Source organism: Pristis pectinata, chromosome 4 (genome assembly GCF_009764475.1).
Source record: "Pristis pectinata isolate sPriPec2 chromosome 4, sPriPec2.1.pri, whole genome shotgun sequence".
Lineage (NCBI taxonomy): Eukaryota > Metazoa > Chordata > Chondrichthyes > Rhinopristiformes > Pristidae > Pristis > Pristis pectinata.
Window position 1 is genome coordinate 35,505,245 of NC_067408.1, and position 14,913 is coordinate 35,520,157.

Genomic DNA, 14,913 nt, shown 5'->3' on the forward strand with positions numbered 1-14,913 from the left:
ACCAGGCCTACCATTTGGAATCACTGTGTGTTGTCTCCACCTGCCTACTTTGACTTAGACTGGATGCAGACAGCTGGATTAAATGCAGACCCTCTGCACTTAGGAGATGGTGGAGAGCTGAAGCAAGCCCTCAGGTGGTGGTGCCCAGAGTCCTGGGTCTAGAATGACCAAATACCTTTGATAGAAGGCAAAACTGTAGCTGGACCCTTACCTTGAGTGAAAGCATGTGATAATCAGTGACATGTAAAAAGTGTAAAAAGCAATATAAATAATTTTAAAATAAAAAAAAGATATAAATTCAAAAAAATAACAGTTAATTAAAGTACATCAGATTACCTATAAAAGTAGTCAAAAAAACTAAGGTAAAGTAACTTCTAAGAAAAAACACTAGCTCTACCAGGTGTGGCATTGGGGAGATGGATTTTCTTGTATAATGCTGGGGATTTCCAGGTAGACTTGGCTCTGCTACTGGACCCTATGTTAAGTCTATCATCAGAGCAGAGTGAATAATGGTGAGATTTCTATTACTCTAAGTCTGCAACAACTTTTTCTCTCCTTAGGCAAACCCTTGAGCTACTTCATGCTCCGCAGAGAAAGGAACTGAGGTTCTCAGTGCCATCCCGGATATTATGTGCCACCCAGTGTTATTTTCTGGAAAGGACCATTTTGTTACTTTTTTAAAATCAGGATTTACATTAAATGCTCTTGTCAGATCTTGCAAAGGTTATTCCTTACTCTTTGAATGGGGTATTTTCTTTCACCAGTCTTGCCCCTTGGTAAATTGAGAAGTTTTAAACTACACCCATATGAAACTGTGCTGAGACCCTAAAAACACATTTCACCTTAGGTACTTTCAACTAACTGAGAAAGAAGACTACCTTTATTTGTTCATAGGCTTCACTTTCACCCAGTCAAGCAATGAGCACTTGTTGTGCTGATGTCCAGCACCTGCAGACCACAAGAACATAGGGTAATGCCAGCATGAACATCATACTTGTCAGCTTGGGTAAGTAACATGTATAAACTGCCACATATTGATAACAGGAATAGAACATGTGCTGTTATTGCAGCCAATGATTGGACTGTAGATACACAGTTGTAATCCACTGAGAAATCCTGAAGTATTCAACATAATTACCTCAACTGAGGAAGACTGCTCTTTATTTAAAGCCTCATAAACTGAGATGCCCTGAGAATTTGCAGAGCTGTTCTTATAGCAGCAAGGTTGCAAGAAATAATATTAGAATCTGCAATCAAATATTATATTAACTCAGGGGAACAGAGAAATCTAACATGCCTACTTTGTGTACTCTGATTATATTGTAGCTGTTCATCAGTTCCACCTGAGTAGATAACTGAAAAGCAGCACTATAAAGCAAAAAACTGTTGATCTCAGTTGTTCTGTAATACCATATTTCCTCATCTCCCCACTCCAATCCCATAACTCTCTCAAACATATTAAAGGTCTTCATTATAAAGATATTCAGGTGCTGTGTAAAAATATTGCTAATAATTTAAATGTGAACTAGCCTGAAATACAGTTCAGAATTTGATCTGCAGTTTGTTTTGAAAGCATATAGATGGAGCGGGGAAAAATAAATCATGAATTCTTCACAGGATGAGGGGCTACAATAAGGTACTTCATCATGAGATGCCAACATATGTGTGCTAGAATTCCACAGGCATGGTTGGCAAAATCCGAGAAAAGAACTCCTTGGCTGTATTGCTGCCTTTGTACCCTCCTTCCATGCAGCTGGCCTCTGAATTTCCCTCAGGGCATTACCATTGTTCATTTTTGGGTATTTCAGTTCTTCCTTCTAAAGCACCATGAAATATTTTATAATGTAAAATGTGCATCCTAAGTGAGGGTTATTGCCAATAAAATTTTGCATCTAATGTTTGGAGCCTGTCACCAGTCATGCTCTAGAAAGATGCAACCTTTGGATTAAGGGAGGAAGCTAATGACAGCATGGTGAGAGGATCAGAAAGAGGTTCTGGAATGTCAAGGGCTCCAGAACAGAGAATGTTAATCTACTGAACCATGAGTAATGCAAGGGAAATCTGCTACACAATCAGAGAATGAAAGACTGTCTGGCTGAAAGGAGAAAGAGCAACATTAAATGTTACTAATGAGGAAACATTTCGGTTGGACAATTATAATTACAGGAGGAATATAAATCAGAGTTATAAGACAGACTAATTGGAACAACATTAAATGAGGCAGTTCCATAGAATATGAGGAATTAGTAATATGGAACTGGACAAGCACATTTCTACGAAGCCTGTTACTCTAATGGAGGAATAAGAATGAATTTTAGGACTGTCAATCAGCCAAAACAGGTAGATAGAACACTTGGAATACAGCATAGGAAGTGTATGGTCATGCACTTTGGTAGAAGGAATAAAGGCTTAGACTATTTTCGAAATGGGGAGTGAATTCAGAAATCAGAGGTGCAAAGGGACTTGGGAGTCCTAGTGCAGGATTCCCTAAAGGTTAACTTGCAGGTTGAGTTGTAGTAAAGAAGGCAAATGCAATGTTAGCATTTATTTTGAGAGGACTAGAATATAAAAGCAAGGATGTAATGCTGAGGCTTTATAAGGTGTTGGTCAGACCACATCTGGAGTACTGTGAGCAGTTTTGGGCCCCATATCTAAGGAAGGATGAGCTGGAATTGGAGAGGGTCCAGAGGAGGTTTACAAGAACGATCCCAGGAATGAAAAGGTTAATGTATGACGAGTGTTTGATGGCTCTGGGGCAGTACTCGCTGTAGTTTAGAAGGATGAGGAGGATCTCATTGAAAGCTACCAAATATTGAAAGGCCTGGATAGAGTGGACATGGAGAGGATGCTTCCAGTAGTGGGAGAGTCTAGGACCAGGGGGCCTCAGAATAAAAGGACGTTCCTTTAGAACAGAGATGAGGAGGAATTTCTTTAGCCAGGGGGTGGTGAATCTGTGGAATTCATTGCCACAGACAGCTGTGGAGGTCAAGTCAATGGGTATATTTAAAGCAGAGGTTAATAGGTTCTTTATTAGTAAGGGCGTCAAAGGTTACAGGGAGAAGGCAGGAGAATGGGGTTGAGAGGGACATTAAATCAGCCATGATCGAATGGCAGAGCAGGCTCGATGGGCCGAGTGGCCTAATTCTGCTCCCATGTCTTATGGTCTTATGAACAAATGCACACAACTAAGATTGGACCTGTAAATGTAGAAAATAAAATGCAAAAAATGTGCACCGTAACAAACACAAGTAAATCTACAAAAGAGTGGAAATCCATTTTATTTCCTACCTTCACAGGTCCAGTCCCAGCAAAGGAAGGAAGAATGGGGTAAAAATTCTCCTATGTATGAACATTTATATCAAAGAGCCATCTCCAGACTGAGGCAAGGTTCTGAGGACCTGATATTCTACTCCATACAAAGCCCAAGATGACACGCACAGTGGATTAAGCCATACATATGCAAGTGTATTTAAAAAAAGTAGAGATCATAGAGGAAGGCCTATCCCTTTAAAATTGGCATTAAAGTGATTCCATACAGGGCCCTGGTTCCATTGGCACACATTTTGTGGTGCATTCCTCATGCAAGACTACTTACGTATTTCAACCATACAACATTAAATTTCCTGTTGCTGTGTGTTTAAATGCATGTCATTTAGCAATACCATGCACCTGTGAAATCGATTTTAATCTAACTGACACCAATGTTCCAGCTCTTATAGGAGAGCTGACCACTAATTCAAATGATTGCTGGAAATTGTTCAAGAACTTTGTAATTCCATGACTGCATGTGTCTTCATCTAGGGAGGGAGCAAGCCCCCAGGCATGGTGGCAAGAACTTAAGTGTCCTTCTGATGAGACAGAGAGCAAAATTGAGATACCTTACTGACTGCAGAGGTGTTAGGAGACCACACCAGTTCCCACTGCAGAGTTGAAGCAGGATTTTTCAAAGAGAGCAATACCAGGAGCGAGTCACCACAAACCAGGTTCCATTGGTGCATGAAAATGAATGATCTCACTCATTTGGTCAAGTTCAAAGCCGTTACATAAAAAAGCATCTGACAAAGCCAGCACTGCTATGCTCACTACGATGTAACACTTGCACACACCTCACAACTCTCTCTTTTTCACACACACACACACACACACACACACACACACACACACACACACACACACACAAACATATAACCGCACAAATCCCCATGGGAGTTATCTCCTGTAAACGCATTGAAAGGCAATGATTAACATGTTTTCCTCTATCTTACAGAATGTGGCAAGGAACCTATGGCTATTGTAACAAACTGGAGGGACCCTGTCAAGCACAGTGGTCGTCTCAGCAGGAAGACCACTTGTTGGTGACAAGGGCTTGTGCTGCCACAGAGCTTGTAACCAAAGGAGGGTCTTAGTTAAATGATGATAATATGTAATCCAATCTTCCCGTTCAATCCCTTCTCCCCTCATGCCATTGTGTGTTCCAGATCTATCCAGTAACATGTCTCATAAGTGCTTCACTTTCCCGCACCTTCCCTTCACTCTGTCAACGTCCTTTGCCTGAGCATTGTAAAATTGCAGTGGGTTATACTTGTTCAGCTCCATTTCCCCCATCTAGCCTTTCGCTGCTGAAGAAGTACACTCCACCAAGGAATTGTAGGAGCATGTGACATCATTGTACTTGACCCCTAAGTACTAACTCCAGTGCTGGTGACGCAGAGGCAGGAATTCCATGTGGTGTGAAACTTGGCACAATGGATCGTAGCCAGTCCAAGGAACCATGGTTCCTTTTGCATCAACTCCCTGAAGGGCAAGGCCACTCACCAGTTCTGCTCCGGAGAACTCAGAAGGTGAGAACGATGGGCAACCTATAGGAAAGGCTGAAGTGGATGCCATGACCAGCCTATCAAAACTGCTGGTTACAAATATCATGGAGCATTGGATTGGGTATGCTTTGAATAGAACCAGGAGTCCATCCTTTCTAGCTACTTATTGACGGCACCTCCATGTAGACTCGCACAGTCAATGGCAGAAGTTTCTGTTTCCATAGCAGTGCAGGCAGAGGTCACTCAAAGTCTGTGTGTTGCGTGATGCTCAGATCACAACTATCAAAGCCCTGTTTGTTGCCAGCCAGGCACAGGTGCTGCCATCATACTACTGGACATGACTGCTGGCATGAGCCTGAACATTATGACAGTGGATAGTGATCTGGCCTCCAGCATATTGCAAAGCTCTCTAACGTCTTGACTAAGGGGAGTGCCAGTGGCTCTGTGGAGAAGACATCTGGTGTCCTATTTCAGGATAACAACATTTGCACTCCCGCCACTGGTAATCTGACAGCGCCTTTGCAGATATTCTTCAGCTATGGAGTCCAGACCCATGCTGCTCACACCAAGGTGGTGCAGTCCCAGGATCAGATCCCCTCATGGTTGATCTTCCTGGCTAACCTGTCTACTCCACTTCACGGGGACAGCTTTTCACCAGCTCAGTTGCAGCCAGTGGGGGAGAACTACTGAGAGACAGTAGGCCAAGAAAAAGAATATAGCCAATAAACACTGCAGGCAACACAGGGGTAACTAGTTGACATTATCATTGTCAATTGCATAGGTCTCCATTTGAAGATTGTTTTGGTTACAAAATCCATCCATTCTGCTTTCATGGGGTGTGTTGCAGAGACTACAGTCATAGGGGGCATGATATGGAACCAAATCAATGTGTGGATTATTATTTGTCTGTATTCAATGGCTCTGTTGGACCTTCGCTGTGCTGAGGAGGCAACTTTGCCAGGAATATGAGTTAATTTATCATGAGTTTAGTGACCAATTCCTTTCTGCACTTGCAGCAGTAATTGTGTAGAAGGTCACATCAGCTGAAATGGATCTTACATCAGCACAAGGATGCAGGTGTAGCACAGAAAGAAAGTCATCTGCTGATATAGCAGTATGACTTGGGAGTCGATCTTGCAGTTACTCAAGTGCACAGGCAGTGGATGACACCCATTTCAAAGATGACATACATAGAGACTTTTCCTTGTGAGGGAAAGGACTTTCCACAATGCAGTGGCATTATCTAGCACAGTGGCACTTAATGCAAACGAGGAGTAAACAATGAGTTGCAGAGATGGCAGCTGTAAGTGACTCTGCTGTGATGCTGTGAGGGTAGCCCATTCTTCATTCTGTTGTGAGCAGCAGAATGAGAGACAAGTGTGGTGCTTCTGTCTGCATTCTGGACTTTTCCAAGATTTCCAGATTATTAAAATTGTCTACCTCTTTGATAGATAGGCAGATTGAGAGGGGCTAACATGATGCTTTCTATGTTGCATTGGATGTCTTCCATGTGCAGCTTAGGAACAAGAAGTCTGAGGACTGGATCATTCCCCTGTTGTAATTTTCGTCCCAAGAGCTCGCTGCTTTCTTAGAAGGTTAAAGAGGTATGGCATGTCATTGAACACTCTCACAAACTTCTACAGATGTACTGTTGAAAGTACCCTGACTGGTTGTATCATGGTCTGCTATGGCAATTCAAATGCACAGAAATGTAAGAAGCTGCACAGAGTAGTGGATTCAGCCCAATACATCAAGGGTATATCCCTCCCCACCAATGAAAGTACCTACATGAGGCGTTGCCTCAAAGAAACAGCATCTACTGTATCCTCAAAGGCCCCCACAATCCAGGCCATGCCATCTTCTCTCAGCTACCATTGGGCAGGAGTTACAGAAGCCTGAAGTCCTGCACCACCACGTTCAAGAACAGTTACTTCCCTTCAACCATTCGATTCTTGAACCAACCTGCACAACCCTAATCAATACCTCAGTACAGCAACACCATGACCACTTTGCACTTCAAGGAACTTTATTTATTGTTGTTTTGGCTCTAATTGTGTTTTTTTCTTGTACAATTCTTGTATAGTTTATGTCCAATTTAAAATATTTACTTTGTTTCTCTTCTGTATGTTGTACCTCTAATGCTGTGTGCCAGCAATTCTGCAGCAAGTAAGATTTTCATTGCACCTGTGCATACACGTACATGTGCATATGACAATAAACTCGACTCGACTTGTGAGAGCAGAGTGGAGATTAGACATTTGCCATGCCATTGAGAATTAAGAATTAATTGAGAATTAATTTCTGTTTGTGTCATTTTCACTCAGAGATACCACATAAATTCAACTTCGACTGCTTTTGGAGGGGCATATTAACAGATGTATATTGTGCACATATGCGCACAGGTGCAAGTATTCAGTGCATTTAATGTTTATGGAGAGTGGAGTATGCACGCCACTTACTGTAGATGCTCGCAGCTAGTTATAGGATTTTTGCCATTGTACCTTCTCACTGGAACTTCCAAACCTACAAAAGAAGTTGTATACTATTGACCTGAAGATTTTTCAATCTGTCCAAGATGGTCCCTTGAAATGCTCTTTTGCTTTGTTGTTTGAATAAGCAAATAGCATACACTGAGCTGTCAACAGAATATCCCTTATTGAAAACTCTCAATGAACCAGTGTCTGATACAAATATCAAAGGTAAACCACAAGGTATACTCAGTTTTTAAGGGTGCATCTACATTTCTTTTCACAACACTACTTCTCTTTAAAAAAATAATAAACACATACAAACCATTAGCTATTTAAGTACATACAATTATATGATTTACATCAAATTACAGTAGTAAATTCAGCCAACCATAAATTCACTTGACCTTGATAACATAAATGTTCCTTGCAACTTATCGGCCCATGTCTTTGTCTTCCCCTTCCCCTTCCCCTATACAAGCATGGCCTGCTTCATTTGCTGAGGAATGGAATGGAATTGAATATTGTGCTTTCATCAGCCAACATTCCCACTTCTGACATTATGACAGAAGGTCATTGATGAAGCAGCTGAAGATGGTTGAGCTGAGACTCTGCCCTGAGGAACTCCTGCACTGAAGTTCTTCCTGGGGCTGGAATGATTAACCTTTGACAACCACAACCACAGTCACTTGCTCTGATTTTCCTTTTCTGTGTCATCTCCAAGGCTTTCAACTCTGCCAAGATTTTTTTCTCTGTCTGACATTTGTAAGTCCAAACCTGCTGTAACATTCTGTAACAGAGGAGCTTCAGAGCTTGACAACTGCCTCTACATTGTAGTGCAGTCCTCTCCAGATTCATCCTTCTCAGCTGGTGGTTAATTCCAATCACTCAACAATTCAGTAACTAACAAAAGTGAGCTCTTCCCTGGAATTTTCAGTCATGTCTTCCATTGGTATCAACTGTGCCAGACACAGTTGTCCATTAAAATCTCTTGTGAACTCCCTTTCTCATGCTGTTCAGACAGATTATGGGCTCTTCCTCTCCAAATAGTTCCATTGTTCTCAAACAGCCATTTCACTAATCAAGTGAAGCCTTTGACTCAGCTACTCATATTAACTGCTTTTCTCTGGCCCCAGTCTCAGACCCTTTTTGCTGTTGGACATCTCACCCTAGTCTAATTCTCTGACCATCCTGTCATTTTACTTGGCAACTTCATAGTGGCTTTTGCAGGCACTTTTGTAATCAACACCTTCTCCCCCAGTACTTCATTGCCATCATGATAAAATATCTGCTTCAGTTGTCAAATCACTGTAAGTTAAATGTATGTTCGATCCTTACTGTCTGACACCTGGATAGTGAGAAATCCAAATCATTGATTTTCAAAGAACACTCTCAGTATTCATTATTAATATTATCCACTCACATTGCAAACCCACTTCTGGAAGAATCACATTCCCATTCACTGCCATTCTGCTTCATCGTAACTGCTTTCTCCTTGACAAATGACCATCCTGCAGTTTGCTTAGTATGCAAAATCTTCATGCTTTGGCCAGACTACTGTTATTCCTCCTCCAAGAAGGTCTCATGATTAACTTGGATGGACTATCATCAAATTCTCACTGTGCTGGTGCTAACGCATCATTACTCATACTTTGAACACAATACCTATGTTCACAGAGAGAGCTGCCTGTATTCACTGCACTCTCATCCCCATTTATACTTGCCTTCATTATCCCAGGTAGTTGTATTGTGGTCATCAAGCTTAATGTTTTCCACATCATTCTCTTGTCTCTCCGCCCCAAAGTGTGAGTGACATTTGAATCTATTAACTGCACAATTCAATGATCCTTTCAAAAACACAGTTCCTCAATCAGAATGACTCTAACCAGTTTATTCCATGTTTGCTGATGTGCAATCATAGCCCGTGACTATGACAGGAAACTGAACCCACCTTTCTCCACCAGAACCCAATTGTTCCCTTCTCCCATAAGTCAGAGGGTCCCACCTACATATGTTTCCACAAAAATTTTGCACCACAATAGTGGAAGATGGTTTGAGGTATTTTACTTACATCCTGGCCTACAATATACCAACTTGACAGCCTTATCCTTTGTCTCAGGTGTGCCATAGATATTGTTAAATATCCATGTTTCCACCTCTTCATTATCTGTTTTTACTGGCCATAGAGTACCCCAGTGGAATTGTTCTACACCCTTCCCTGTTGTGTCTGAGTTATAAGGATTACCATCTTTACTGGTTGCCACTTGCCACATTCCCTACCCCGTGACAATTGCAATCCATCGAATGAGAATTTGGATGTCAGATGGCTCCCATATCATACACCCCTATAAAATGGCATCTGTACCTTCCAAGCAGCCTGGAAGTGTCCAGTGGATGTGAATGCAAAGATCTGCATTCTATTCTAGCCTCTAAGTTACAAGTAGTACCAGTCTCCGAAATTTGACAGCAGGAACAATTAATGCTGTGTCTTCTTCCTCACTCTCCTCTCCCTCCAAGTGCTGGATCTTGCTGCTTTGATATTTGAAAGGTTAGGGTGCATCGCAGGGAACCACTGTAGGAGAACACATGTGATAAAATCTTCAATGAAGCTGATGAGCAATGGAACTCGTAAAGAAAGGTTTGGTGAATTAGGGATTAGAAATGAAAGGAAGCTGGAGAGCCCACGTGTATTGAGGCCAGATGTTAGTGGATAGTGAAATGGTGAAGGTCTATAATAGAACTATAATTTCCTGGGCTACTGGATATGCATCCAGTTTCAATCACTGCAATTCAAACAAGCTAGGAATGCTCTCAGATCATATAACGTATGGGACCCGTCACGAACCAGCAACAAAAGAAACACTCCGAGTCATGTATAAGTGGTAAAGACTATTTTATTAATAACTACTTATGATAATAAGAAAAATAAAAGTAAAAATGTTAGAATGTTAGAAGTAAGAATGTTAGATCTTAAACATTAACCCCAAAAACTAAACTCGTAGTGTGTGTATGGCAAATTCCCAAACTCCAAGTCCAGGAATAGTTCTCAAAGTTCAGTTTAGCAAGCGGTAAGGTGAAATGTGAGCAAAGGCTTCTTCAACAACCACCGTTGACTGAAGACAAAACGTAGAGAGAAAATAAAGAGTAATCACGAAATCCAAATGTTCCACTTTGGAACTCATACGACACCTCAGTGTCTACTCAGCAGTGACTACTCCACCGCTTTCTTCCGAAGCATCTGCCACCCCGAAGGGCACTCGAATCGGCCGTCCACACAGATACCTGTTTCCCACTACAGGTTAATGACAAAGTGGACTCCACTGCTCTGTTCTGAAGTATCTGCCACCCTGAAAGGCATCCGAGATGTGGCCGTCCACACAAATACCTGTTTCCTTCTACGGTTAACAACAAAGTGGACTCCACCGGATTATTCCAAAAATTCATATGTGGATTGTAGTGACAGACACAGTTACTGTTTTTCATCTATCAATAGAGACTAGCAGGCTGGTCTCTCTCTCACTCTCTCTCTCTCTCTCTTCCTCTGACTGACTCCGACTGTCTGCTCCAAAAACATCATTACGTCCTTAGCTTTTGTTGACGTCATCACGCCACACACACACACACACACACACACACACGCACACACGCACACACGCACACACGCACACACGCACACACGCACACACGCACACACGCACACACCACTGTGCTCTATCTTAAAGGGACATTCACCAATAGTAACCTAGTCCGTAACAGACCCAATAAATCACTGTGATCTTTTTGATACTTATATTTTAAAAGCACAGTGAGGTTTTAATATGTACCCACTCTAAAAATAATCCTATTGTCCATTCCAAAATGTACTACTCTAATAGTTGAAAAAGAGAGCCATTGGTAAAACGTGATTTATTGCAATTTGTGTACAAAGCAGGAAATCACATACACAATATTCAGGTTTTTATTACAGTAAGTTACAAATATGGAAAACTATGTTGCATTAATCTTTCCTTCTGCAACAAAACTTTACAGACTTTCATTTTAACACGTGTATATTTTGCATTGTACTGCATATGGTTAATAGTTGTTCTACGTCAAATAACTGCACAATCAAAACTAACTGCTCTTGTCTTTTCACTTAAGCAGCTAAAAATTTTCCCACTTTCGTAGAAATATGTCAGAATGCCCAATCGTTAAAGACTCTGAGCCTGTTAAACTCTATTCATCCTCACAGATTCATGATTAGTTTACAGGATTCTTCTAAATATAGTTCATTCCTGTTTGTTAATATCTTCAAAATGTTAGGCTATTTATTCACCTAAAATGATTTACACACATTATTGACAACTGTGACTCTCTTAAATTCTAAGATTCTGCCTCAAATCACATCATGTAACATTTCCTTCTTTGCAATCACTTGTTCTTCCAATGTACAGGTATTGCAGGTTACCAACATTCCAGATGCTGTCTTGTTCCCATCTTCTCCAAACCTTCCTTATGGAGTTTCTAATCCTTTGGTTATTTCAAATTTATTAACATTGCACTAATCTTACAAATTTTATGAAAATCAATTTTTCTTGATGACAAGAAAGTATTTTGAGATATCATACTGCTTTCCACATACTCATACTAGGTTCCTATTAAAACAATTTGCTGTTTAATCATTTAGTTGCCTACAACAACAACAGAATCACTTTATCTACAGCACTTACAGCAGAGTGAAATACCCCAGGGTAATTATCAAGGGTGCTAACAAACAAAAACTTGTAAATTTTAACTAAGCCTCAGAAAGAGATAGCAGGACAGATGATCAAATTCTTGGTCAGAGTGGTTAAGCTTTAAGAAACACCTGAAAAAATGTGACTGAGGCAGAGAGGCAGTGTGTTTCAAGGAAGGAATTCCAAAGGCTGTGCAAGAAACCAAAAATTAAGAGTTTTTGAAGATCTATTGGGCTGGAAGAGGTTGCAGAGATAGGCAAAGTGGGGTTAAACCATGGAAGGGCTTGAAGACTAGGGTGAAGATTTTATAAATGAGGCATTGTCACAACAGGATGTAAGGTCAGTTATCGAGTATAATGAGTGAACAAGAGTTGGAGCAAGATAGGATAAAGGCAGCAGAGATTTGATCGAGCATGCTTATGTAGGTAAAACAAAATAAATAACAGAAGAGTAACTTTTAGAAAAGATTTTCTAACTACATAAAGATTATGATTAATATCACTTTTAATTAATCATAATGGTTCTAACAATGTCCCATTATTAACCATATTATTGCCCTCAGGCTCCATTAATGGAAAACTTATATTTTACAAGTTAACCACAATTTCCAATATTTACTGGTGCAGTCAATGGTGCAATTAGTAACATCAAATGAACATGCAAAGATATTATTACAGTCATGTCAAACTTTAATGTAAAATATACACGTGTGACAATGATATGTTAATTATGATATAATCTTCACAAAACTGCATAACTTGAGAAAGTGTTTTCCAGGTTACAAAGGCAATGCTAAATATTATCAACAGATCTGTTTTCTTTGATAAAAGATTATTGATGCAGATTTGAAAATACTGTAATAAATGCAAGAGACAAAAATCAGCTGATCTAATGCTCAAATATCAGTGCTCAAGGTAGTGAAATTGATAATTTCTCTTTCAGACCTTTCTGTTGCTTTCTCAGTATTGTTACTGTAGACATATAGTGCAGCCTCCAGAGGTCTGGTCTTTTCATTTGATTGAATGTCCGTGGTCTGTTACAAAGAAAAACAGATTTAAATACTCAAACTAAGAAGTCAGACAAAAATCCTTTACTTCAATAAAAACACATTAAGAAAAATATCCACAACACTCAGCCAGCTTCCCACCGTAGTGTAAAATTTTGGCTGCAACTTTATCATATTATTCATGAGGATCACAGCTTGTGTGGTTTTCATTTGCTGTAAAATCAATCCTACACTCTCTTAATTGTTCACGGAATGTGGGTAGAACTGCAAGGCCACATTGATTATTTATCTCATGTTGATTTAATAAGGTTGGGTGAGGGCCTTTACCTTGAACCACAGGAGTCCTTGTGGAACCAGGTATTGCTCCAAAGGAAATGAATGATTATCTGAAATAAAGTGCTTTCTGTTGTAGGTGATGGATGCATGAGTCCCTGATGAGCAATGTAAATCAGATGTGCCCAGTAAGCACTATCCGCTGTCCTTTTTAATCACCACTTTATCTACCATAATTTACATCCCTTGTGTACAACTGAAGAATCTTATTTCACTTCAACAGGAAGTGAACAAAACTACTATCATGCTTGGCATTTTAGCAATTATTTTTCCCTTCAGTTCCTATGTGGAACACCAGTAAAACTGATGAGCATGTCTCAGTAGCCACATAGGCTAGACACCCACATTAAATCTTCTCTTCAAATTTCACATTGGGAAGCTGGAGTAGCATAATGATTGCTTAGTTAGATGTATCTCCTATTTCCATCTAAACTCTCTTCACTGAAGACTACCAACCCCTAGACTCCACCCCCTCTTGCCACTCACCAACCTCAATGTGTGAGTCAATGCTAAAAACTAGATGCATGAAAACAGTCCAAGGGTCATCTCAGTGGTGAAGCTAGTAAGCTGCCACCTCACAGCTCCAGTGACCCAGGTTCAATCCCAGCCTCTGCCACCATCTGTATGTAGATTACACATTTCCTGTAAGTGCATGGAGTTTGGTTTCCTCCCAAATCACAAAGAAGTGTTGGTTGGTAGATTATTAGCCACTGTAAGTTGCCCCAGTCTAAGTGGATGGTAGAACTTATAGGAATGTGGGAGAATAGGTTAGAGGGAATACTTAGGAGGGAATCTGTCAGACTCAAAGTGCTATTTACCTCTTCTGTGTTGTAAGAAAATATAAAACATCAAATGTTATCTTAGCATGATTTTTGCATTTCTACCATGTTGAGTGTACGATGCTCTCAAAGTGAATGTTGTCAAGATTCCTGTCTTAAATAGAATGACAACAGATTGCCATTGACAAGTATCCTTGTGTCACAGACAAAATGATAATATATACTAGGTCTGTGCCTAAAAAGCAAATAAAAAAACGCAGATGCTGCAAATCTGAAATACAAACAGGAAGTGCTGGAGCTACTCAGCAGGTCAGTCAGCATCTGTGGACAAAGAAACACAGATAACATTTCAGGTCAATGACCCTTCAACAGAACCAAAGAAGTGATAAAACAAAGGTGAATTATATTGCAGAGAGGGGGAGGAGGGAGAGGATAAGGGGGATTTCTGTGAGAGGGTGGAGATCAAGATTGTCCAAGAGAGGAAACTGATCTCTGTGAATGAGGGCATTAGAGAGAAACAAAAAATGTGCGACTGTGAGATAGAGAACAGCAATTGCTGGAAATCTGAAATAAATTAGATTGCTGGTCAGAAAACATCTTTGGAGAGTGAAAATCTGTGTTAATGTTTGAGGTGGATGACCTTAAACAGCACTCCAAGTGTGGCCTCACAACAACAAATTCCTTTATTCTTATACTTTAACATCCTTGCAAAAAAGACAGGCCTTTTTCTTCCCTAATTGCTAGTTATAGCATATACAAGTGCATAAAAAAATCCTTTTGAATATCAACATTAAC

At 40.4% G+C, this 14,913-nt stretch overlaps 1 protein-coding gene across 1 annotated transcript in view; it reads right to left on the minus strand.

Moving 5' to 3' along the window:
• Positions 1–12,895: 12,895 nt before the first annotated feature.
• Positions 12,896–14,913, minus strand: part of cdhr2 (cadherin related family member 2) — a 125,249-nt gene continuing 123,231 nt past the window's right edge. The window contains exon 32 of the mRNA XM_052013586.1: positions 12,896–13,033. Coding sequence (XP_051869546.1) covers positions 12,896–13,033 — 138 coding nt within the window. The remainder of the gene's footprint in view (positions 13,034–14,913) is intronic.